General features: G+C 47.2%; 1 protein-coding gene across 7 annotated transcripts; it reads left to right on the top strand.

The window, feature by feature from the left end:
* Positions 1 to 1,097: 1,097 nt before the first annotated feature.
* PFDN1 (prefoldin subunit 1) lies at positions 1,098 to 24,682 on the top strand. Of its 7 annotated transcripts, none has more exons than XM_015876055.3 (5): positions 1,098 to 1,154; positions 1,327 to 1,493; positions 2,087 to 2,161; positions 11,555 to 11,639; positions 24,490 to 24,682. In XM_015876055.3, exons 1-5 carry the CDS (start codon positions 1,122 to 1,124, stop codon positions 24,571 to 24,573), a joined length of 444 nt encoding a protein of 147 aa, XP_015731541.1. In that variant the 5' UTR covers positions 1,098 to 1,121; the 3' UTR covers positions 24,574 to 24,682. The 7 variants fall into 7 exon arrangements, 6 of the variants coding, with proteins under 6 accessions (XP_015731541.1, XP_015731542.1, XP_015731543.1 ...); XM_015876056.3 differs by lacking the exon at positions 24,490 to 24,682 and adding an exon at positions 12,184 to 14,380; XR_014935704.1 differs by lacking the exons at positions 11,555 to 11,639; positions 24,490 to 24,682 and adding an exon at positions 2,513 to 6,755 and having other exon boundaries at positions 2,087 to 2,448.
* The last annotated feature ends 339 nt before the right edge of the window (positions 24,683 to 25,021 follow it).

The raw sequence follows: 25,021 nt of genomic DNA, 5'->3' as shown, positions 1-25,021 counted from the left end.
CTGGGGTACTCTCTGGGGGGGGGAGGGTTATGGGGAGCTGGGGTGTGGTCTGCCCTGCTCCTTGCCCTGGAACCTGCAGCTGTGGCAGCCCCGCGTGTTCTTGTATCTCGGCTGGCTCATGAATGGATGCAATGCTTGGGTGAAGCAAAGCCACCTTGAGTTCAGCCACTGCAATCTAAATCCAGTGCCCAGCAGGGGCCTGGAGCAAGGCACTGAGCCCTGCCACCCAGCCTGCCTCCCTCGAGTGCTCCATCCCACCGCTGACACTCCTTGTGCCCCAGCACTGAGCCCTGCAACCTGCAGCACACCTCCTCCTCCACAAACACCGGCTGTTCTCCAGAGCAAGGCTCGTAGGCAGGCAGAATCTTTGGATTTAATTTAAAACCAAATCCAAACCAACACAGTGTGTTACAGCAGCCTGTTTGATAACCAAGTGTTGGTGCAGTGCAGTGCCACCATTGCTCACCTCACAGCCATGATCTGCATGGAGCAAAGAGCTGCAGCACTGCAGGAGCGGAGCTCGGCCTACGCTTCTGAGGGAGGCAGCCAAGGAGAAACCCCAAAGCTGCAGTGCTGCCTCCCTTTGGGAACAGCCACAGCCCCGCGGGTGGTTCCATTCCCCCCAGAGGAGCATTGGTGGGATGCTGTGAGGGCTGAGCACCTCCCCGATGAAGGCAGGCTGAGGGAGCCAGGCTTGTTCAGCCTAGAGAAGAGAAGGCTGTGGGGTGACATCATTGCAGCCTTCCAGCATTTAAAAGGGGATAATAAACAGGAGAGGAATCAGTTTTTTACTGGTGTGGACAGTGATAGGACAAGGGGGAACGGTTTTAAGCCCAAGGAGGGAAGGTTTAGGTTGGATGTTGGGGGAAGTTCTTCACACAGAGCGGGGAGGTGCTGGCACAGGCTGCACGGAGGGGCTGTGGATGCCCCATCCCTGGCTGTGTTCAAGGCCGGGCTGGATGGAGCCCTGTGCCATGTATCAGATATGGAGGTAGGTGGGCTGGAACGTGCTGCTCCTCGGCCCCCTCCCACCCCACCCCGCTCTAACCTCCATTCGGCCGCAGCCCGCTCCGCCCCGCCCTCCCACCGCCCCCACTGCGCAGGCGCCGAGCGTGGGGAAGATGGCGGCGCCCGTTGACTTGGAGCTGAAGAAGGTAACGGGTGTCCGGCTCCGTCCGACGGGTTTCTCGGGCCGCTGCTCCCCCTCCTCTCCCTCTTCCCCCTCCTCTCCCCGCAGTTTGGGCCGGCTCGGCCCGGCCGGGCGCCCCCCGCCCCTCTGCCCCCGGCCCGGCCGCAGCCGCTCGACGTGCCGCTCTGCCACCACAGGCCTTCACGGAGCTGCAGGCCAAGGTGATCGACACGCAGCAGAAGGTGAAGCTCGCCGACATCCAGATCGAGCAGCTCAGCAAGAGCAAGAAGCACGCGCACCTCACCGACACCGAGATCATGACGCTGGTGGACGAGACGCGCATGTACGAGGGCGTGGGCAGGATGTGAGTAGCGGCCGCACCGTCCCTGCAGAAGCGGTGGATGCTGGGCTCCACGAGGAGCATCGGGGGAGCATCAGTGTGCACCCGGAGTATCGGTGTGCACCCGGAGCATCGGTGTGCACCCGGAGCATCGGTGTGCACCCGGAGTATCGGTGTGCACCCGGAGCATCAGTGTGCACCCGGAGCATCGGTGTGCACCCGGAGTATCGGTGTGCACCCGGGCACGGTGCCCTGGGCATCACCAGCGAGTGTGTGTCGGGCTGGTGGTGTCCACGTGCCTCAGCGTTTGGAAGTGAGCACGAGGCTGATGCACACTCGAGGAGCCGCCTGCCCGCGCTGGGTGGTGTCTCACACCTCACACCTGCAGTGATGCACCTGGGTTATTCTGGCAGCGCAGCTCTGACTGCAGCAGCCTCATGAAGTGCAACACACAAACTGGGTTCCAGTCTGACGTGTGTGCTGACTCACTGTGCAGCGTGCTAACTTTCTGTGTGTGCTTTTTCTCTTCCATTGTGAACTGGGCAACAGTGATGATTACGCTTATTCAGGGATGATGTTTTATAGAAGGTTGAATCTGATTTGATTGCTGCCCACAGGGCGATTGCATCTCCCCGCTCCCAACTCTCCTTTGTGCTGCAGCAGACTTGTAGCTGGTTCAGCCTGCTGTTGCGGTGAGTTCCTGGGCCTGATTCATGTCATCACACAATCTGTTGGGTGAGTCTTAGGGAGCTGCGGGCTGGGAAGCCAGGACTGGTATGTGGACTGCGCTTCACTGGTAGTTGTCAGGTAAGACCAATGGGAAAATGAAGCTGTGCCTGGGTTCATCCTGGGCAGCCTGATCTAGTATTTGGCAGCCCTGCCTGCCGCAGAGAGTTGAAGCTCAGTGGTCTCTAGGTCCTTCCCAACTGAAGCTCAGTGGTCTCTAGGTCCTTCCCAACTGAAGCTCAGTGGTCTCTAGGTCCTTCCCAACTGAAGCTCAGTGGTCTCTAGGTCCTTCCCAACTGAAGCTCAGTGGTCTCTAGGTCCTTTCCAACTGAAGCTACTCTGTGATTTTGATGGGGGGGTGTGTAGTGTGACAGCCTTCTTTGGACCACTGTGGAATTACTCCTGTTAAGTTTTCCAAGCAGATGAACTTGGGTTTGTGTGGAGCTGCTGATGATGTTGAAAGGAGATAGAATTTGCAGATCTCTTGCAGGAGATAGCTGATATGACCCAGGCAGGCTGTAGGCTCATTGTTTTTGTCACAGAAAAGACAAACTAAGAGATTCTGGAAGCAACAATTTTTCTTCAAATTTTTTTTTATTTTTTTATCTTTAATCTTAAAGCAGGGTATACTTCTCCATTATGAAATAATTCCTCAAGATTCTTTGAAAGCATCAGTATATCAGCCTTCATTGTAAAATGTTGGTTGTGAATGAGATAATGTTTCTGTGCTAACTGAAAAGTACTGTCCTGCTTTCAACCCAGCTGCTGGAGTCCAGTCTTTTTGAGACTGTACTCTTGCTTACCTTCACGTGACCGGGCAGGTGGTTCAGACTCTGCTGTGCAGCACTTTGCTCCTCAGTGATGGTAGAAAAATACTATCTGCATGATATTAGTCTTCAAATGTTTGAAGTGTGAACTCTTTGCGGGTTCTGTTGTCCTAGTCACTATGCAAATTCAGGTTAAGAGTGCTCATGCTCTCCAAACTACTTATTCACTAATTTATTTTACTTTTATTTCCCCTTCCTTAGCTTGCTGCAGTGTTTCTGTGAGTTATGCCTGATTTGGCCATGGGGCTTAAGTCTGCCTTTCAAATTAGTAGTTCTATTTGGGTAGAACGAGCTATTCCAGGACTTTGTGAAAACGGAGTGTTTCAGGAATGTGATGGTGTGCTGTATCCTGGGAAGAAGTCTACCTAGTTCCATACTTCTGCGCTACTTGTAAAGAATTATGTGGTTCCTGCTCTGAGCCCAGAGCCTGCTTCCTGCCCAAGAGGCTTTCCCTGAGCCACTGGCAAATGTGAAAGCCCATTTGTTGTTCCTAAACATTTACTGTAGCTAATTTTGGTTTAACACAACCATTGTCAGTGCCACATAGTATGAGGTGATGAATTGCTGTGTACTGTACATATCTGTTTGACTAGGATATCATCTGAGTAGTGGCACCGTGCCAAATACATTTTCATTCTCTTACTTCATGCTCTTTGAAAGGCTTGTTATGTAGCCTGAGACAACTACCACTGTGGTGGACTCCTGCTTAAGCTATTTGTGAACTGATATCATCGTGCTGCTTTGAGAACTATGCCGAAAGCTTAAGCTTCAGAATTTTGTCTGAATGCTTCCAACCTTTCCCTTCACATTCCATTAAATAATGACCTGGGCCAGCTTCTTACTTACCAAAGGAAAACATCAGGGGTTTATGCTGGGCACAGTGAGGAGACCACTGCAGTTTTTCATGCCATGCCAAAATAGATGTTCCATTTTGTTTTGATGTTGCTTTATCATTAGTTTTCTCTCATTTGCTGTAGAAGTAAAAATCAAGCAAATGCTGTAGCACACCTTTATGCTTCAGGGTTTCTGTGAGTGTACTATTTCTACAGAGATGGCTGTGATAATGGAATTTTTTATTTTATTTTTTCAAAAGCAGCTCAGATTTTTTGGCAGAACCATATGTGAGTGAAAGCTGTGAGAGGATTCAAGGTTTTTGAGCATTTATTGGGTTTGAATGCACTCCCATTTTTAGTACGATTCTGAATTTTGCTTCTAAATAAGACATCACAGATAATTGTAAACTTTCCTAAAAGTTTTCCAATGGTGTATTTTTGGATGCAGCAGCAAGAGCAGATTTTTGTTTTGTTTTGCGCTGTGTGTGTGTGTGGTTCTCTGAGGACAGATCACTGCAGAACGTGGTAGCCAGCCTCTGCTTCCTGCTCAGGTTTCCAAAACTCACTAAGAATGGAAGGACAGGCAAGGCTTTGTATTTATGGTTTGGTTACTATGTATAGGTCGGCCTGTGAAATCCAAGTGGCCACTATTTCCCATTGCCTTAGGTAAGGCTTTGTGCAGGTTCAGTGCTGAACCCCAGCTGCTGAGTAGCTGGCAGGTGCTGTGATACTTAAATGGATCCCAGGACAAATGTGTTGCTGTCTGCCTCTGGCCAATATGTACATCATAAGTATGAAGCTCACTTATCTTAATATTGAAAAAGTGAAGGTTTAATTTTCCACATAAAGTCTGGTTTGTCCAGTGAAGTAGAAGAAAACAGTTTGTATCCTGCTGCTTGTGACTGGACCACTGTTTATACGTTGTGTTGAACAAGACAGTTGTTCATGTGGAACAAAAGGCTACAGGGCACCATAAGTTTAGTACAGAGACACAACAAGAACTGCTCCTGGGAGAAGAACTCCCTGAAAGCAGCCCTGTGGAAAGGGACTTGGAGGTTCTGGTGGGTGAGAAGCTGGATGTGAGGTTGAGGCAGCAGTGTGTACTTACAGCTGTGCTGCACCGTGCCTGGAGGTGCCTCAGGCCATGGACGGGCCCTGAGCTGGGGGGGCTGTCAGGCCCTCTCTGTCCCGCTGTTCTGCAGTGCTACGAAGCAAAGTCCTTAACTCAGAAATTCTGTAAATACCGTCTTGAATTTTTATTCCTGTTTTCTGCAGAACTATTTGCTGAATTGACAGAATGTTTCACCAGTTGGAGCTGGAGTCAGGGGGAGCGAAGGGGTGAAAGGCTTTCGGGGAAGGAATGATATTTCCAAAACAGCATTTCTGGACCAAAAAAAAAAAAAAAAAAGGCTGAATGTTAATATAAAAAAGTTTGTTCTAATAATTAGGAGGAAGCAGTGAGTGGAGTTGATCTTGTGCAAACTAATTTAAACGTAGCACCAGAAATATCCCTATGTGAATGTAATGCTTGAGCTCTTCTGACTGAAGCAGTTACCCTTATACCCACTTCTTTGGTACTTGTTGTATTGGTTTCTTTGATGTTCTGTTGTTTTTATAGTGGGATTCATGGCATTCAGGAGTGAAGGCTGTGTTATTCAAGAACCATGAGCTGATAGCTGGGTCTTCCTTCTCACTCCAGCATTTTGATGGTTTATCCTATTTCTGCCCATGTTTTCACTTCTGGTTTGGGTAGGCCAGGAAGAAAGAGGGAGATTATTTTCCCCTGCGTCTGGGGATGGATTTGCTTTTCAAGACAGATGCAGCTTGACTTTCTTGTTTTCCTGTGAAAGCTCTTCATGAAGAGATGCTACCAAGCAGAATAAATAAGTTTGCTTGTCAGAGTATGGCAGTATGTCCATGTCACTGATTTATTTACTAATACAAACCTCACCTTTCAGATCACTGAGGTTTTACCAGTAGAATTTTTTATTTTATTTTTTAATAGAAACATATTTAGGATTGGTTGACCAGGGTGCTTGTGTTCAAGCCAGCTTTTTGCTCGCTTCTATTTTTCTAGGTGCCCATTCATTTGATTGTTGTGTTTTGTTGCCTTGTTGTTTGTTGGTTTGCTGTGTTAATTGTTCTTTCTAAAAAAAAATTTTGTGAGATGTTCTTGAAGATACCGGATGTGTCAGAAATTGATCTGGACCTCCCATCATTGGAAGGAATTGCTTCTATTTTCTGCAGTTTGCAACTTTGACGGTTAGTGGAAAAAACACTTCAGAAAAATCTGTTTGAAATGCTGTACTAGTTTGAGCTTTTGCTTGACAAGCTACAGGGTATCATTGCTGCACAGCAAAACAAACAAACAAAAAATGACTATAAAACAAACTTAGAGGATAAAGTCACTAAACCAGGGTTGTAATGAGGGAAAACTATTGGTGAAGCTTTTCACCTCCATGAACTGCAGTCCGTCATGCTCGTGCTGTTTTTCATACACGTTTTGAATCTCAGATGTTCCCCATTCCTGTATAATGAGATGGAGATGGTTGCTTTTTTTTTTTTTTTTTTTTTTTTCCCCCTTTAATTCCACTTATCTCTCTTGAGCCTTCGAAAAGAATGGATGAAGTCCTTTACAAGCTGACCACAGTACTGGTTTGTTATTTTGGGTTGTGCTATATTTAATACACGCTCAGATATATTCCCAATTTCAGTTTTTTAAAAGAACCAAGTATGAACAATGGTATAATTCTACCATCTAGTTAAGTGTCTGGCAATGCAGAAACTGCTGCTTGCAAGCTGTGTTACTATCTTTGTGAGAGGTAATGTAATACGCTGTAGCTACTGACAGATCCCATCCTCCCCCCACCAAAAAAAAAAAAAAGAAAAAAAAAGAAAAAGCTGTCTGGGTGTGAATTCAGCCCAGGGACCGGGGCAGAAGCATCGACCTGCAGCAGGGTGACTGTGAGCGCTGGGCAGGCTGCAGCAGCTAAGAGGCAGCCAGTCTGGTGTTGCTCTTCTTTTCCTTTAGCTCCTTAAGGTAAATAGGTTTATGGCTTACCAGTGTTCAGCTGAGTAAAAGTTCCCCTTGTTGTGGCCTACATAAGACCGCTTTTGGCATGCCGCCCGTGCTGCTAATCCCCCTCCCCATGCTGCTGGGCTCGCATGGGTGCACCGCTCTGGGTGCAGTGGTAAAATGACACGTGAACTATAAATGGCTGCTTCTAGAATGTGTACATGTATAACACTCCCAATATAAGCTGCAGGGTTTGTTTTGCTGTAAGGTATGTGCTGCTTGGGGAAGGGGGGCAGTTACGCTGAGCTATATTGGGCGACCCAGTGAGATGGGGGGTTCTGAAGTAATGGCAAATAGAGGAAAAGCTGCAACCATTTCAACCCATGTGAGCTGCTGTGGGAGCTCTGCTTAAAGATTGTGATCTGGTGAATGGGAAATTCAAAATCAGACTTAAAATGCAAAACCCTTGGACGTGAAGGGTGGCAGCACAGAATATAATTACTCATAGTTTTCCTTTTTTGTTATTGCTTGCTTGTCTTGTTTGGTACTGGCTAACTCATGTAGGGTGGCTAACCTGGAATTTGCTGGGGTTTATCAGTGCCTGTTATAAGCTGCATGTTGTAGAATAAGGGATCGTTTGTTGAAACAGAAGCACACCCTGGGAGAGCAAAAGGGGACTTCTGGGTGAACAGCCGGCTCCTGTTCAGTCAAGCTAGATTGCTTGGGATCAGCTCATTGGAAGCCTGTATTCCATTGGCTTTGAGCAGAGCTTAATATGCATTAATCCCTTTCTGAGTATGCTCAGAGCTTGAACAGCAGTGCAAGTTCAGAATTAAAAAGCGTCTTTAAATAGATAAGGGCATGACTGGGCTTAGTCCAACTTTTCTCTTGGAGTAGTCTAATGAACATGCTTGGCTTCAAGGAGAACGGTATTATGTACAAACAACTGTGCTGTACATATTAGGTCCCTCTGGAAATACAGCATATATGGTAGGATATTACTATGACTTTGTACAAAGTTGACAATTTTCTGCATTAAACTTATGTTAAGAAAAAAAGAGTTTCCCAAATCCAAAGGGGACTTTAAAGCTGATGTTATAATCACCGTGTCTGTGTACTGGAAGCCGGAACGAGTGGATTTCTGGACCTACCATTAATTAAAATTGTATTGCAACTTTCCTACCTCTAAAAATGCCTCTCCAAAAACCCCACACCTGGACTGCCAGCTTCTGTCCTCCCTCAGAAACACCTGAACTGATACCCAAGCAGAGCAGAAGGGGAGAAGTGCTTGTCATTGGGCCAGGTGCCTGCCTCCAGGAGTTCCAGACATGCGACCTCAGTCAGCTTTTGCTTTCAAGTAATTGGAAATGTTGTTAATGGAAAACCTTTGCCATGAACATCACTGTTACTCCACCTTTAATAACTTCAGTATGTTCTATGTCATAGTGAAGGCTGGTGTGTGCTGAACAAACATCTCCATAACCTCATTCATTAACAGATGAATATTTCAGTATCTAATACTGTGTTTTAAAGTTGAGTAAACAGTACATTTTGGTGCAAACAAACTGAGTTATGGAATTACTTACATAGTATGAACATCACTTGGTGGGTGTGTACATGTCGCAGATGAAGTTAACAGCATCAGTGAACAGTGTAACTGGAGCCTGATGACCATTTTGGCCAGGGTATGAGTGAGTCCTATGTAAATAGTGACCAAGTGGGACATGAGATCTAGAAATTCAAATTTGGAAGAAAAGATCTCTTCAGAAGGAAGCAACCAACTAACCCTGTAGTATTATAAATCACTTGCTCTGCCTTAGGGAAACAAAAAACCCGATGTGGAGCTAGCAGAGGAAAAGAATAGAATCAATTGGGAATATTTAAAGTGAGGTTTCTCTTTCAGTTCCCTTATGCTCTATTTTTGTTCCTCACATTGCTCTTTAAGAACCAGCAGTCGCTGGGATGCCAGGCCACGTAGATGCTGCTGGTTCAAAAATACTTGGCTGCGTTCTAGAGCTGTTCTTGTTGGCATCTCAGAGCTGGCTGAGCATTGCTGTCCTCAAGGACCCCAGTCCTCTGTCACTTTCTCTTGTAATTTTGTATATGTAAGTACTGGGTAATCTGGTAAGCATTTGGAATAGGGCATATTTGCTCTGGTGTTACTTGCTGTTCCCTTTTAAATGAGTGAGCAAATAAGGCTGAGAAAATGTGTCTGTTTTGAGACAGAGCATAGAATGGCTTGGGTTGGAAGGGCCTCCATCAGTTTCCAACTCCTGTGCTATGCATGGGGTTGCCAACCACCAGAGCAGGCTGCCTAGGGCCCCTTCCTGCAGCAGGGCATTTCTGGTAATTTTTTAGTAGCAAAAAAGCTCCCATGGCTTTCGGGTTTGCAGCTTCAGCTTTGAGAATGTGGCCTTGGACAGATGTGGGGCAGTACCTGTGATCATTATTTTGAGGGCTTGGTGACTTTGTGGGAGGAAATTCTGAGGGCACCTTGCAGCTTTGTTTTTTTCACTGATGACAGCTACAGCAGGAGCAGTATATTTCTTTCCAAATTTCTCTTATCCAGCATGCAAATGCAGTATAGGAGCATCAATGTGATGATGCAGGTGATGATTCTGAAGAGCAGCTCCCATCTGCCTGGCTGTGGGGTTTGCATCTGACAGAAGGGTGGTTGCGGTTGGCACTTTCACAGGGCTGAATGAGATCCTTGTGTTCTGTCTGCAGGATGGCGTGTGCTGGGAACTGGAAATGTAACCACTGCCTGAAATGGGGAGCTGAATGGAGAGAGAGATGTAGTGTGCTGTGTTGTGAAGAATGGGAACGAGTATGACAGCCAAGATGATACTAGTGGAGAGACTGGAAAAGAATGAGGAAGGATTTGAGAAAATTCCAAAGTAGAAAACATAGCAGAAATTCCCGTAGAAAAGACAAGGTGGTGTGGAACAAGAGAGAGGAAGGAGAGGAGGAGGAGGAGGAGGAAGTGATTGCTAAGCACAGCTAATAGCAGCACTGAGGAGTTTTAATTTACAGTCTGCTGTAATTAACCACAGTTCCATTCCAATGCATTTCAGGAATGAATGTGGCATGTAGTTTTTCTTTTGGCTGTTGTGTTGCTGGTGCAGAGTAGGCTGAATTTCAAGCCAAACAGAGTGGACTCCATTTATGCTCAAAGAACATCTTGCAGGCCCTGAGCAAACCTGTTAATAATATCATTTGTCGTTGGAGATTGCACTGCACACGGATTGCAGGCTTTGCTGTGGTAGACGAGGAATGCATTCTGATTCTGCACTGTACAAAGCTGTTCACAGTAACTGTCCAAGCACGAGCTCCTGTCACCTGGCAGCATGGTGTTGTCCCAGACGCTCTGTAGTGCTGGGGCAGACCTTGACCTCATTGGTATGACCCACAGAGGCTCCTTCTAAATCCCCCTGGGGGACTTTCCAAGTAGGGAAGGGGCTGATCTGTGTCTTGTGCGTTCTTTATATCTGAAGGACGAGAGGCAACTATGGAGGGTTCCTAAAATTCATCTGAACTTAGTTGTCCTCTACTTCTTTGTGGGATGCTGGTGCCATGTGCTTGAGAGCTGCTTTGGATGCTGTTGATTCTTCTGAGCAGGTTGGGTGGCTTTTACATGCTGGCTTGCAGAACACCGAGATCTTAGAGTGGCATCTTTCAAAGCCCTTGTGCAATTAAAAACCAACCAAACAAATAACAACAAAAAACAAAACAAACCCACAAAAACCCCAGAAAAATGGAAACCGGTGGCTGCAATTTCAGTTAAACAACGGTTTCCTATCCTGTTTAAAAAACAACAACAAAAAACTCAATCAAATCTGAATTTAGAAAACAAGAGATTTGGAGTTCAGTGACGGTGCACATTAAAGCCAAACCCTGGGTAGCAGGAGCTGTGAAAGCTCAGAGGCAGGTGGACTTGACTGTCCATGTCCTGTGAAAGCACTTGGCTTTGTAGCGTGGTGTGCATTTGGTCTCTGTTTCTGCGGTACAGGTTTGCTTAGCTTACAGTGATGCATGGTTTTTAACTGTTGAAAAAATTCTCCTTGACTGTATTTCCATACTATTATGCTGTCATTGCTGAAGATTTCTTTGAATGTTATTTGATAAGAAGGACTTACCTTGCTAGTTGTATTCCAGATTTGCTTTTAAAATATCCAGAACACTGAATTGTAGAGGGCAGCCTGTGAGCATTCATTTTCTTCCTGCAGAATAATGGGTGAAATCAGCAAGCAAACCTGGGAGGCCAGCCTAATGACTTGGCTGTTCTGCTGTTGTGTTGCTTGCCATCCAGCTTAGTATTTCAATGGTCTTCTATATGTGTTTTTTGAATGTTAGGTCTGAAGATGGAAGATTGGCAAACATTACAGCACTGATGAACAGAAAGAAAATGTGGAGTCTTTAACAGTGGAAATTTTTATTTGGAGGCGTTAAATAACAATGAATTTTTAGTAGCAGGCAGCAAGTGTTTTCCAGCTGATTTTTCTGAGCCTCTTGGGTCAGTTCGTCTGTCTCATGGTTCATTCTTCTGTCTCTGTCTAGAACAGGGATGAGAATGAATACTTCTCAGAGGTCATTACAGTTAACTTGTGCAGCTAAGTGTACAGTGGTTAGATTTATTTTTTAAAAAGCAAAATCCAGCAGATTTTGTCTCTTTTTTACTTGTAGGTTTATTCTTCAGTCTAAAGGAGTCATTCATAATCAGCTTTTAGAGAAGCAGAGAATAGCAGAAGAGAAAATTAAGGAGTTAGAGGTAAGTTTTTGGCCAGTAAAGTTGATGAAAACAAAACATTGAAGGTCAACAAGGTACTGTTTGTTACATTGCTTATTTTTATGTGATACTGTTAATTCTCAAGTAACTGGTGGGGAACGTGAGGGCTGTTGCTAGTAACCTACGAGTAATTTGTGTGCCTTGGTTTCTTAGCTAGGACTACAAACTTTATGAGTGTTAAGATAGCAGATAGGGACTGACTGTACTCTCTGCATCCTGATATGAAAACTGGATGTGCAGGTTTCAAGTGAAACTAGTAGGAGCTAGCTTTAGAAGTATTTAGAGGGTGTCCAGAGGTTACTTGCAGCAGGTAAGTGATGGGAAGCTCTTTGCTCTAAGTATTAAAAGTTTATGTTGGGGCAGGATAATTGCACAAATTCAAGGAAGAGAAATCGTTTGAGCATTTCCAAATATGTAGAAATTGCATCCTATTAAGGAAGTCTGTGAGCTAAAAATGTCTGGAGGCTGGGAAAATATTAGGAGGAAGTACCATATATGCTTACCCTGTTCTTAAACTCTGCCCTAGACGTCTACTTATGGCTGCTGTTGAAGACTGGACCCTAGGGAGGATGGACTGTAATGATGTAATCAGAGTACTCCTGTGTTCTTATGGAGGGAGTGCTTATTGAGGCAGAGAGGAATACCTGAGATGCACAAAGTAGTGTCTGCGCAAGTTCCAGCTGTATGAACAAGCTGTCGTCTGAATGTTGAGTATCTTGTAGTGGCCCTGTGTACAGTTCACAGTTCTTTGGAGAAGGTGTTTAGAGTGCACTTCTTCCAAGGACATTAGTGTTTTGGTTTTGTTTTTTGTTAATGCTCCTAAAATAAAATCAATACATAACTGTGTTCCTTAGCTTTTGGGGAATGGCAACAAGGATAGGCTGAGTTGAGTCAAGCTGCTTGTCTAATCTGTTAATGTTTTGGAGAAGGTTTGCTTGCAGATCAGGGAAGCAGGGACAAGCAGCAATAGGAAGTAGGTGCTCAGACAGGACTGTGTGGTCTCTATTGTTTCCTATTTACACTACAGCAAAAGTCAAGTTGTGTTTTTTTTCACAACTTGTGGCTTTTTGTGTGTTTCTTCTTAAGACACTTTTTGCCATGGGAACTAGCAGGTTGTGTTCCCTGCCATGTTTTCTGTGTCAGATAATAAGGGGCCACCAGAACCTTTCTACACAGGGAAAGTAAGTACTCCATGGATAGGCTGTATATGTCAGCTAGTATTCATGCTGGCAAGGCACAGTCCTTTTTATGCTTACATGATTAAATGTGATTGTATCCAGGCTACGCTGGGACCATGCCTGAAAACACTGGCTTTGAATAAAACCAGCAGTGTCACTGAAGTTATAGAACTTCATTGCAGCGTGCCTGCATTTGGAACTGATTGGAGTGTGTTTGACATTTTTGGCTACTATACCTTTCAGCTGTGCATCTCAGTTTCTCCCTGTTCCTGATGGAACATAATCCTACCTCCTGAACTTTCATATTGCTGAGTTCAGGAGAATGGATGGAATTCCCCCCCCACCCCCGGATCATAACCTTTGCCGTTCTTGCACTCGGCCTTGGAGGTGGTTGCTTCACAGATGTTTTTTTTTCTGTTTTGTAGCTCTCTGTAGCCTCAGGTCTATTGTTATGGCCACTGAATTGCAATTCCCAGCAACAGCAATTGTCTCAAAAGCTCATAGAAGTGGGGAGGTAGATTGTTTTTTTGTTTAACTATTAGAAGTACGTCTTGGATTGCTGGAACTTATCACAGTTTCTTTTAACTGAACATTCAGGTCCGTCTTTTAACTAGTTTTCAGATGTCTGGCAGTTTAGTGTGAAGGATATTCCTTGGACTTGGGATTCCCTAAGGAAGAGGATTAGATTGACAGTTGCTGGAAAGTAACATTTCAAGGGAAATACCTGAGTCTGCTTATCACAGGAGCAGAGAATTTTGCTGTGCTGAAAACAAGTTGTGACAGAAAGAGAAAAGAATGTGAAACTTTGTGACCTTGTGCTCCCACTATGTTGTTGTAAAATAAATATAAGACCAAGATAACCAGGTTAAAATATCCCTTCATCAACTGTTACAACTGGACAAAAAATTAAAGCTATTTTTCACATTAACTACCTTATTACTCATCGTAAGTCATACCTTACTACACTTTGCATGGTTTCTTAAGCTAGCCAGAGTAATCCTCCAGTATCCATGCAGTGCAGCTCACCTGGTTACTCTCATAGCATGAGCTGGAGGCAATTGCATGCTGCAGTTACAGAGCCATTGCCAAGGTACTGTGAAATGTGCATTTTTGATATAAATCTGAATTTCAGAAATGCTGTCACTGCTAACTCAGTTTTATTCTGGAAGAGTGCAGAATAAAGTTTGGGTTCACAGCTGAACTCTTCTCAGCTGTGTAGTAAGGAGAACTCCTGAGTGCCAGCAGCTTGTGAAAATGTGGGCTTTCATCTGCTTTGGAGGTGTGAGCTGGGTTTCCTGACATTCACAGTTTCTTTTCTCTTTTCTGGCAGTGATTGCAGTTATTCTCTTTCCTTTACTCCCCTCTGTTGTGTTTGCCTGTTATTGAAGACCTGCATTGTTCCTTTTATGTCAGCATCAGGAGAGGGCTGTGACACTGCTAACCTGCTTGTCCCTGCTGCTCACTACACAGCAAAGCAGTGAGAACAGCCAGGGTTGGCTTTGTACAGCACTGTGAAAATAAAGCTTTGCTGGAATATGCACTCCATGTCCTTTGTGAATGGAACTGTATGAGCACAGCTCGGAAAACCCAAAGGGGTTTTCAATATGTACGAACAAATGGGGGCAAACATAGTCTGCTGGTCAGTCAGCACACAGAGTTGTTTTATCCTTCTTTTAAAGTAGCTATGAATGTGTATATATACGCATTTAGCAAACTTATCTTCACACACTGTGTATAATCCTTTGGAATCCAAAGAGACTGTCTAGGCTTGCTTACAAAATGCACATGCTTGCTTATAGGCTGTGCCAGTGAAGCTTACCAAAACCTTCTTGGCTCTTACAGAGACTGAGTGTATGAGTCCATGCCATCACATGGGAAGCTTCCTGCCTAAGCGTGGCCATTGGATTTTTCCAGTCCTGATAACATCAAATTCTTGTTGTGTTTCACAGTGCGAAGGGTATGAGTAAATCTATTTTGAAAGCATTCTAAAGGGATGAGCACTGACTCTTTTAAGCTCAGCAATGTTTGTGCAGTATTAAGAGAAAAACCAAGTAATGTTTTTCTTCCCTTGTTTTTAAGGAAACATGATATGTGAGGGGTGGAACAATGCTTTGTTTCAGGAAATGTTATCCGTTTCCATTGTAGGGCTGGATGGATTCTGTTTATAAATGTGGCATTTTGAAAAGAACAAACTCTGATATTACAAAGACATGGAAAATTGGTTCTTCATTAGGGGTGGAGAAAGTGATTATTGCTGTGTGTTTTCTCTGATAATATCTGATAATCCCTCTCTCCTGCTATATTCAGCATGTTTAGTCGTCAGGCGTTGTCAGACTGAATTTCTAAAAATAACAAATAAGGGGGAGGCTGTGCTGTGCTGTTGACTGTGCCACTGTATTTAGCTCCTTCATGCAAAGGGCAAAAGTAACCTGCAGCTTCCTTGGGGAATTGAATTTGGTTTTTAAGGCTCTGCCCACTGCACTGCTGTGCTCCTGTCTCCCATGCAATTCTTTATGCACTTGTATGGCGTTTGAATGTTTAATGCAGTAGGGCTAAAGGGTTGGTTGGTTTCTTCTCTGTCTGTCTGAAGTTGAAAATAAGATGAGGGAAGGCATACCCAAGTTCTGCGGGCCCCAGAAAGAATTTCTGAGACAAAGTGCAGTGTCCAGTTGCCCCATCCCACACAGAAAGCTTCTTAACTCTTGTTCATAACTGGAAAAAAACTGCTCCTTGATCAGGTTTGGCAGGGCTCCTTTGTGCTGAAGTGAAGATGCCACTGAATTGTGGTGCTTTGAGGTGCTTGGTTGTCAGATGTAGCAACAGGTCTTCCCTGGTTTGCCTGGATACAAACCTGCTTGCACTCCAGCTGTCTGTTCTGTGATGCTTTCTGGGGACTTTGGGATGGCCTCACTGCAGCTCTGCAGTGCCATGGCTGCACCCCTGTTCTAGCTGAGCAAGCAGGGTGTCTGCTGGCTGCCACAGCACAGTTTTCCTTCCCTGGGGCAGCTAAGGCTGAAGCGGGTGAGGTGTGTCTGGGGAGCAGTGCCAGAGTCTAAGAGCTGGTGCTTTGTACTCTCAGTGTAGACATGGCCTGCTCTGCAGCAGTTCTTTGGACAGTCCTTTGAGTTTTGTGCTGAAACTGTCCATGTGGAGGCCAGTTCAGAGGGTAGCTTTAATGGTGTGCAGTCTAGTCTCTTGAGATGTGTGGAATGTCCTGCAGACTGCTGGGTGACCACCTGAAGGTAGCAGTTGTTAGGCCAATTTCTTCCCGAGATTTGCTGTACAGGAGCTCTGATCCCATAGTTGGAATGGATAGGCCAGTGCCCAGGAATGTGTGGTGTGCTTGACCACATAAATAAACAGGGGAAAATAAGGAATGCTTGTGTTTGGCTTGTAAGGGGGAAGCTTCAAGAATAGCTCTCTATGATTTAGTAAGAGCAGATCTTACTTTGGAAGATTTTTCTCTATTGGAAGTGTTTTCTCTATTGCATTGCTAGCATATATCCTTGTGCTCAGGACATGATTTAAAGGTGTTGTCACAGCAGCATCAGCCCCTTGCTTCTAAGGACAGCCTTAAGTATGCATACAGAAGATGTCAGACACTGGCTTGGTCTCAGTCCTCTTGGCATTATGGCCTTGTCTCCTCCAAGGAAGGCTGTTGTGCTTCTGTCCCCACTGCTCATCCAGCAGCCTGAATTATGCTCGGGAGCTTCATTAGCTCTCTCTGGCCATGAGGAGGCCTTGGGTCCAGGACGGAAGCTTCCAGAAGTAGCTTCCTGTCAGCATGGGGGCATCCACAGCTGCTCCCATAGGAGAGCAGAGCGTGGACAGAGCTGTTGGCACACATCTGTTCTCCACCTGCAGGCTTGTTGTGAAGAAGGCAGTGATGAAGCTCATTTGTTTCTTTCCCCTGTAGGTCTAGGTGTCTTTTAGTGCAGGAGAATTTTTCTTCTTCTTTGCAAAAGGAAATACTCTGAACAATTTCACTCTCAGGTAAATGAAAGTTGGTTGTGTGCAGTTCGTGTCCTGTAGCTTCAGAAGGGAACAAATACTCTTCAGTAATTGCAAGGAAGGTGTATTTTTTTTTATGGTCCACATCCCTGTACTGGATTTGTTAGATAAAGATCAAACAGGTATGCGTCTGTACTGGAAATTGCTTAACAAGTTGGTCATGTGTTAAGTAGCGCAGAAGTCACCAGTTGCAAAATGCCAAGTTGTAACCTCACAGGTGGAGGAGCATGAAAATAATCACATTTAAGAGGGAATTCCCAGCTCTTGGAAAGGATCTCCCTCCAGTTCAGACACAGAATAGCTTATGAAAACTCATTCCATTTTTGTGAAGTGGGACTGTAGGTGATGCCCTTTAATTGCCCTTAGGTTGACCTGAATTTGTAGTGTCACGTGTATGATGCTCACAGGGCTGGAGTTTTCACTTGCAGCAGTTGTTCACAGCATGAAGTTTTCAACCTTCCCAAATTTTGCAAGGAATAAGTTAATTAGTAATTGTGTTACCCTTCATTGCGCGGCAGGCACACAAACGAGATGAAAGGGCAAAGGCCTCGTGAAGGGGGAGCTGGAATTTGGCAGCTTTTTTCTTTCCCCTCCCTGCTATTCTTGCCTTTATTTTTTGTTGGATAATTGTAGATTATAGAGGCGGGATTATAATTAATATGTATGTTGAATGCTTCCTTTTAAATCCTTTTGAACTTTGTTACAGAGACATTTTCAAAACGGGTTTATCCCAGAGCTTGCTTTGGGATTTTTGGTTTTGTTCTGACACACAAATCTAATGGAAAAAGCTTTTCAAAGCAAACTGTGCCAGTGCTTTGGCATTCCTTTATCAGTCAGGGAAAGTGAAGTACATTACACGCTAATTAAAAAAAACCACCACCACTTCTTCCACTGTCTAAATGGTTTTGTCCATCCAGGATCATGCATTTTGTCATCAGAGTCTGAAAATGTTGCTTGTTTCCTCTGCTTAGCATTGAGCTGCTCTTACGAACATGTTGAAATTGTTTGAACACCAAATTGATAGATAAGTCTTTCTTTGTCATTTTTAAACCAGGGTCTGATTCATTGTCAAAGCTCTTCTTTGTACTTAGGGCAGTGGAAATAACCAAAGCAGCAAGCAGAGCTGGACGTGGGTCCCTCTCCAAATTCCTCCTTGCATGAGTAATAGTTAGTCACAAACCCAGCGCACTGTGCCTGCCTGAGTCACCCAGCCCCAAACAGTTGCTCCTCGCTGCCCTTTGTGCCTGGCGAGTCCAGGGCTCTGGGGAGGGGGATTACACATACCTGCCGCCCCCATCTCCTCTGTCTTGCCCCGGGAGAACAGGAAGCGATTATTTGGAGAGCGTGCTGCTGCATGTGGGAGGCCTGACCCAGCCCTGAGTCAGCTCTGTGCGGCCGCACCTTGCTCTCCAGGTATGCGGGAGGCTGTCACAACTTCCTGCTGGCCCTGTCGGATTGCTGCCCTGCTCTGCCTGGAAGCTCCTGGGGGGATGCGGCCATGTTCGCCCTCTGCCCATGAGCCCACGGGCACTGACTGGGGAAGTGCTGACTAGTCAGGCGTTCATGTCTTCTGCTGGCTGACTTTGAGTCTCTTACGTTTACAGAAGTCATTTTTCTTCAAAAATAGCCTCCTCTGGCTCGAACTCTAAGAGCTATAGGAGATGTGGTTTGGTTTATACAACAGCCATGGTGCTAGCAGGTGCTCTGATCTGCCACGCTGGCTTTGCAGGAATGTAGAAACTGAAGCCGAGAGTGAAGGAACTTACCATGTTTTGCAAGGAGCACGCTTCCTCCCAGGCAGAATGTGGGGATTTCAGCACCAGGGTGAGTTTCCAGTTCTCTGTATATGACATGACTACTGCCATGAGGCTGCCAGGAGTGTGGTATCGAGCCCAGAGCAACATGCGTCTGAGAACTCTCCTCTAGAAGGGTGATTTATCCAAGAAGTGTCCCAACAGGAGTCTGCACAGCAGATATATTTCTGCTGCCACCTACTGAAACGTTTCCCATCAGCTTTCCCTGGTAGACACCACTGGGGTAGGGTGCACGAGTTCACTGGAACGATCTGTCACTTCCTGGTCATGGAAAGCACCTGTCTCCACCTCTGATTGACATGCTGCCATGTGTCTGACATGACACTTATGTGTGGTGTGCCTGGGCTCTGTTGCAGAACGATGCTTGGCTGGATGGCCTTTGGGGGTCCCTTCCCACTCAAATGGTTCTATGATGCTACATCTCCTTCCCAGCTGGGACAGACTAGATGGCTTGAGAGTGATTGAGTGTCCCCATTGCCTTGTGGAAAGAGTAAGTGAGGGAAAACCCAAGGACCTGAATCATCGCTTCTCCTCCTTGGTGGGTGGCATCATCGTGCTGCTGTCAGTGGCTGTCGTCAGGAACCAGCTGTGATCCCTTCCTATTGCAGTTCACTCTTAAGCAAACTACAGGCAACTTCCTGAGCGCAATAACCCTGCTGCTTGGAAAGTCTGAAGTGCGTCTAAATATTTGGTAATTGCTGTGTCATTCACGGTGTCAGTGTGCCACACCATGCTGCAGGGTGAGGCTGGGGAGTTGTGGGGCTCCCCTCTGTGCTGCTCGTGGGCTGCTTGTGTCTCCTGTTGCGGAATGGCTGAGTGCTGTTCAGGAGATCCTCCTTACCATGGAGTTTTATGTGGAAAACTCAGTGAGCACAGTGCATCTCTTGGGCACAGTGAGACCCTGTGCAGGAGAGCTCTGTGCTGTGGCCCAGCCCCATGGCACAGCCCACGTTCCTCTGGAGAAGGGCTCTGCAGCCGAGGGTGCATTCTCTGCTCTATCATGGGATCTGCCTATCACTTTCCCAAAGAGAGTGCACACAGAGCCTGCAAGGAATGCCAAAAATGACCTGATTTAACTTTGGGGGATAGAGAAACTAAGCTAGCGAGTTTATTGAGACTGTCACAAGATGAGTTATATCAGGGCACCTATTTGAAGCACTGCATCATAACTGAAGACTCCAGGGCATTCTTCTGCAGCAGTCTTCTGTGTGTGGGAGGGCTGTTCCAGGGAGGACTCCTGGAGGGACCTGAGTGTGTGTCATCCTCACACACTGGAGTTGTAGGAAAGGAGTGTAAAAGAAATAAATACATATGTGAGAATGCACATTCACAGAACCATATGTGTTGGAAAAGGCCCCTGGAACTTATCTCCTGACCAGACCCCCCCACCTCCTAAAGCAGGCTGCTCACAGTAGGTTATACAGGAAAGTATCCAGTGGGTTCTGAGTATCTTCAGAGAAGGAGACTCCACTGCTGCTCTGGGCAGTCTGTCCCGGTGCTCTGTCACTTTCAAGGAGTCCTTTCTCCTGTTCAAATGGAGCTTCTGTCTTTCAGTTTGAGCCCATTTCCCCTTGTCCTGTTGCTGGGCACTACTGGAGAGAACCTGGCCCCACCATTTAGATATTTATAAGTTCTGATATGATTCCCCCCTCAGTCTCCTCTTCTTGTTGAGAACCTGGGCTTTCTCCAGCAGCTCCCTGTCTCTTTTCAACTGGAGAGCCCAGAACTGGACATGGTGCTCCAGATGTGGCCTTCCCAGGACAGAGTAGATGAGGAGGAACCTGTCCTGCCGGCTGTGCTCTTTTTCATATGCCCCAGGCTACCACTGGCCTTCTTGGTCACAAGGTCAATACCCCAGGATACCAGCTCCTTCTCTGCAGAGCTCCTCTGCAACAGCTCAGCCCCCAACCTGTACTGATATGTGCAGTTATTCCCCCCCAGGTGTAGGGCCATACTTGCCATTGTTGAACCTCATAATTTTCCTCCCTGCCCAACTCTCAGCCTGTCCAGATCTCACTGCGTGGCAGCTCAGCCACTGATCTGTGCTTTGGATTGTCCAATATTGTTCCATTGCTGGATCCTTCAGTTTGCCGGGAGATGTTTTTATTTGAGTTTAGGCACCTCATACTTCTGCTTGCAGGCCACAGATTTACAAGCTGAGGTAAGGAGACAGAAGTAAAACTTAAAAAGTGAAAGAAGCAGGAATTGAATGATAAGCCGCTGTCTGAAAAAGGGCAGCACCTGTGAGGTCTAGGCATAATGCAGCCTGAATAAGTATTAGCTGCTGTCCTTTGGTTTCTTGCTGAGCACAGCACTGCTGTGCTGGCTGTTGGAGCTGAGTGTCCTGGCCCCAAACCCCTGCATGGAGCTGCCAGCCCTGGGCAGCGCTCTGAAGGCAGTGGTGCCCCGATTATGATGCTGTGTGAGTATAGTGCTTTGATCATCTGAATCTGATCCACAAGGAGCTGATGAATGTTTTTTTTTCTTGCCGTGGAATCTGTGGATGCTGGCTCCTTAATCTGACAGGAATGCACAGTCTGGATGTGTCATCATGGACAAAGCCTGGCTGCTGTTCACAGCGTGATGCAATAGCAGTGGAGGTGGGAGGTTTATGCAGTGTCAGGAGGTCACTGCCTATGTCTGCTAACCTAACTGCTGTTCCTCAGGGCTGTGGCCTGCAGGTGTATTTGCACTAAATCCAGAATTTCTGCAGCAGCTGCTGAGAGCACATAGCATGGAGCTGGTCAGGGAGCAGACTGTGGAAGGTTACCTGCAGCAGGGAGCAAAGTTCAAGCTGTGACACAGGGTAGTGACAACTGGAAGTACTCAGGGCATTGCTTTCATTGTGTGCAGAAGCACCTGGGCACAGACCTGACCCTGTGGTGCAGTGAGTGGTGCCTTGGAATTGCCGTCTCCTCCAGCCCCCAACCAAGGCTGGGCATTATGATGCTCCGGGCACTGGGTGCATTTTGCCAAGTTGGCATGTGCTATTCCTGCCCCTTGCCCCACACGCAGGGTCTAGGAGGGCTGCAGTTTCCTGGCTGAGGAAGAGAACTTGTTGGCTACAGGGTTAGTGTAAAGGAATTATGAAACTGCATGCTTGGAAGCATTAACTGCACTGGCTTTTTGGGAGCGCTTTCTCCAACTCTACTCTCTATCAGCTGCTCTCCACATAGCCTGGGCCTTGCTAGCTGCAGTGGCAGCAGTGGCTGTCTCACTTGTTCCAGCGTAGGTGGCAGTGCCCTTCCTGTGCAGGGGAGAAGCTGAGTAGGAGGGGTTGGAGCAGCTGTTTCTGCAAGGAGTGGCTGAGATGGGATCCGATGGGTGACAGCCTGTGATGTTTGATGACAAACAGGAGTTTGTCCTGTTCTGGAGTGGGGTAGCTGCTTGGATTTCAATGTGCATATTGAGCGTGCTGCCCTCTTGGAAATTTGTTGCTGCAAATCCTGTTGTGTCCCTGCGTGCATTCAGCTGCCTTCTGGGCTGCCTCCTGCTCCTCCTGCAGCAAAGGCTTCTTCTGCACCACCAGGGCTGCAGCCTCAGGTCATTCCTCCCTGCGTGGGAGATGCTGGAAATGGTGATCACAGCAGCAGGGCAGAGTTCTGAACCTTTGAGAGCAGAGAGTAGCTGACAGAGAACAGAGCTGGAGAAAGTGCTCCCAAAAAGCCAATGCATTTAGTGCCTCCAAGCCTGCAGTTTCAGAATTCCTTTAACGCCAGGCAGGATCAGGTGCAGGAATTGCAGAGGTGGAGTCTGGGAGGCCGCAGAGGGCATTCCCTGTACAGCTAGCAGCTATTGGCAGCCCAGCAGGGCCGGCCAGGCTGGAACAGACTCAAGGATGACTTCAGAGCTGTGCTGCCAGCCCCACACGGCAGCCTGGATGGGTGGGGATGTGTCAGCCCCGCTGGCTCACAGCACTGCTACTCCCCGGGAAAGAGCATCAGAGACGCTGAGTTTCCTGTCTAGACCCCGGTAATTGTGGTGAGAAGGGGATCAGTACAAGGTCCTGCTCCCTCTCCTGTGATTACCTAAACAGAAGCCATGCTACAGATCTGCAGGAAGGAACACTTTGCTTCTGCCACACATCTTGGAAATACAAATCCCTTGAATCCTGCCCTGCTCAGGGCTGCCAGTATCCCCAGCAGCTCAGTCCTGTGTAAGGATCCATATGGGCACCATCCCCACAGCAGCAGTGTGCCAAGCCTGGTCCCTGCCCAAGCCCCTCATGCTTGGGGAGGAGGGGCTGGAGTTCCCAATGGCCGGGGATGTCCTGTCCTGCTCATGCATCAGCTCCAGCAAGGCATCCGAGCAGGGACCCACGCTGGGCCGCCTCCCAGCAGCTTCCTGAAAAGCAGCTCTTGTAGCAAGAGGCATCCCACGTGTCTGTGACCACGTCAGGGAGACAAGGAGCCCTTTACTGTAACCCCGGCCCTCGCTGTTGTTAACAACCTTTACTGTTTAAATGAAAGTTCTTCAGTATTCAGAAATGGGAGCGGAAGGGATGTCCTCACGGCTTGGGAATTTCAGGTGGGTGTATGGGAGTCATAGTTGGTGAGCTATGGGAGCGCGGATGGCAGCAGGACTGCACCGTGTGTTAATGGGTTTACTTCTGTGTCACACACCGCAGTGCCCTGCACTCTCACACCATTTAGTTGAGGCCATCAGCAGAGCACCCACTTGGCATCTTTTGCCTCCCTTCTGCTGCCGACAGTCACTGTTCTTTGGCACACACCCAGTCCATCCGGCCTTCCACCAGCAGCTGTGTGCCATGAGTGCAGCATCAGCTTCTGGTGGCCACATCACCCAGTTCCCACACCATACCTGAGCCCTGCTGCTGCTCTGCTCCAGTGAGGTGAGGCTGGGGCTGAGCACCCTTTCTAACTCAGATGGTTCTGTGATGCCCCAAGCCCACCTCCTATGGTGTTAAGGATCATCCTGCCAGCGTCTTCCTGCTTGGGGCTGCACTGCGCTCATGGGGACGGTGTGAAGGAGCCTCAATTTGAGCCATGGGCAGGGCTGCCTTGGGAGCATGGCTCACAGTGGTTCCAGTGGGCTCTGCTGAAGCACCAGACACTGGCATGCCCTGCACCAGGGGCAGCTCTGGAACAGCATGGGGACAGGAACACGTTCTGCAGGCCTGGCACCCATGAGAGACTGTTGTGTCTGTTGTTTGGAAACCCAGAGAAAATAGTCAGGAAAGCCAAATACAGATTTTCCAGTCACCTAGGAGAACCCAGACTAGCAGGAAAAAATGCTGCCTGTTGAATTCCTATCTTAGGATGCACAGCTTTGGTCTGCTTCCCTGCCAAGCCTGGGATAATGAGAGATGATTAAAGAAACATACACATTCTGTGGTGACAGTAGGGAATTTCTGAACACGCAGCAGATAGAAAGGAGGGTCTGGTTTGTGAGGATGCCCATCTGGGAAAGAATCTTCTTAACCTGAGTGTGAAGGGGTTTTAGTGCCACTGCTGATGGCAGCACAAGCTTGTTGTGGTGCATTGATTTATCACTGGGCACCAAACATGGGATCTCATTTCCTTTTCTTCATTGCTGCAGTTAATTTAGCAGATCCTTTGTAGCTCCACTGTTGATACAGCCCAGCAACTCTGAGGAGCTTTCAGAGGGAACAGAATTCAGTTTATGTGACCACGGCCCAGCCAGAAAGGCAAAATACTGACACTGCCAGGATGTGTCTGGGGATGATCTCCCTCCTGGGGAAGCACCGTGTCCCGCACCCTTGGCAGTGCTGGGGCCCTGCCCTGGGCATGCTCACTGCTGCCAGTGCCACACTAGACATTAACTCTCCTCTGGGTTTCTGCCTTGCAGCAGAAGAAGTCGTACCTGGAGCGGAGCGTGAAGGAAGCAGAAGATAACATTAGAGAGATGCTGATGGCCCGGAGGGCACAGTAGATGTGAGTTTCTGTTGGGACATGGATGGACCTGTGCCACCCTCGGGGTGACACTGGCAGCTCTGCTGTGATGGCTGTTACCTGGCAGATCTAATAAACCCTGCTGCAAAGCCCGTGTCAGCTCCTTGTGTCTGCCAGCTGCCTGTGGCATGTGGCATCTGCCTTCCCTGCTGAGCTTTGAGGAATAAAGGAGAGGGACAGGACTTGGGGTGGGTGCCCTTGGGGACATCCTGCCTTCCTTGCTCCCCCATTGGTGGATACTGCAATCACAGCAAAACTGCACTGGGGCCTCCCACTTCCCCCTACTCCTGGCTGCTGTTAATGGGATTTTTCAGTGGTGTCCTCTCCCACCGACTGCCCTGTGCAGTAAGTGTGAGGCAACCCAGTGCTGCTGCTGGCACTTGTGTGGTATGGGCCACTCCTGTTGGTGTCTGAGCACACATGCATGT

This window comes from Coturnix japonica, chromosome 18, assembly GCF_054131305.1.
Source record: "Coturnix japonica strain WE chromosome 18, WE-NBRP24, whole genome shotgun sequence".
NCBI classification, from domain to species: domain Eukaryota; kingdom Metazoa; phylum Chordata; class Aves; order Galliformes; family Phasianidae; genus Coturnix; species Coturnix japonica.
Note: the sequence above shows the minus strand (reverse complement) of the source record. Positions and strands in the feature narration are given on the sequence as shown.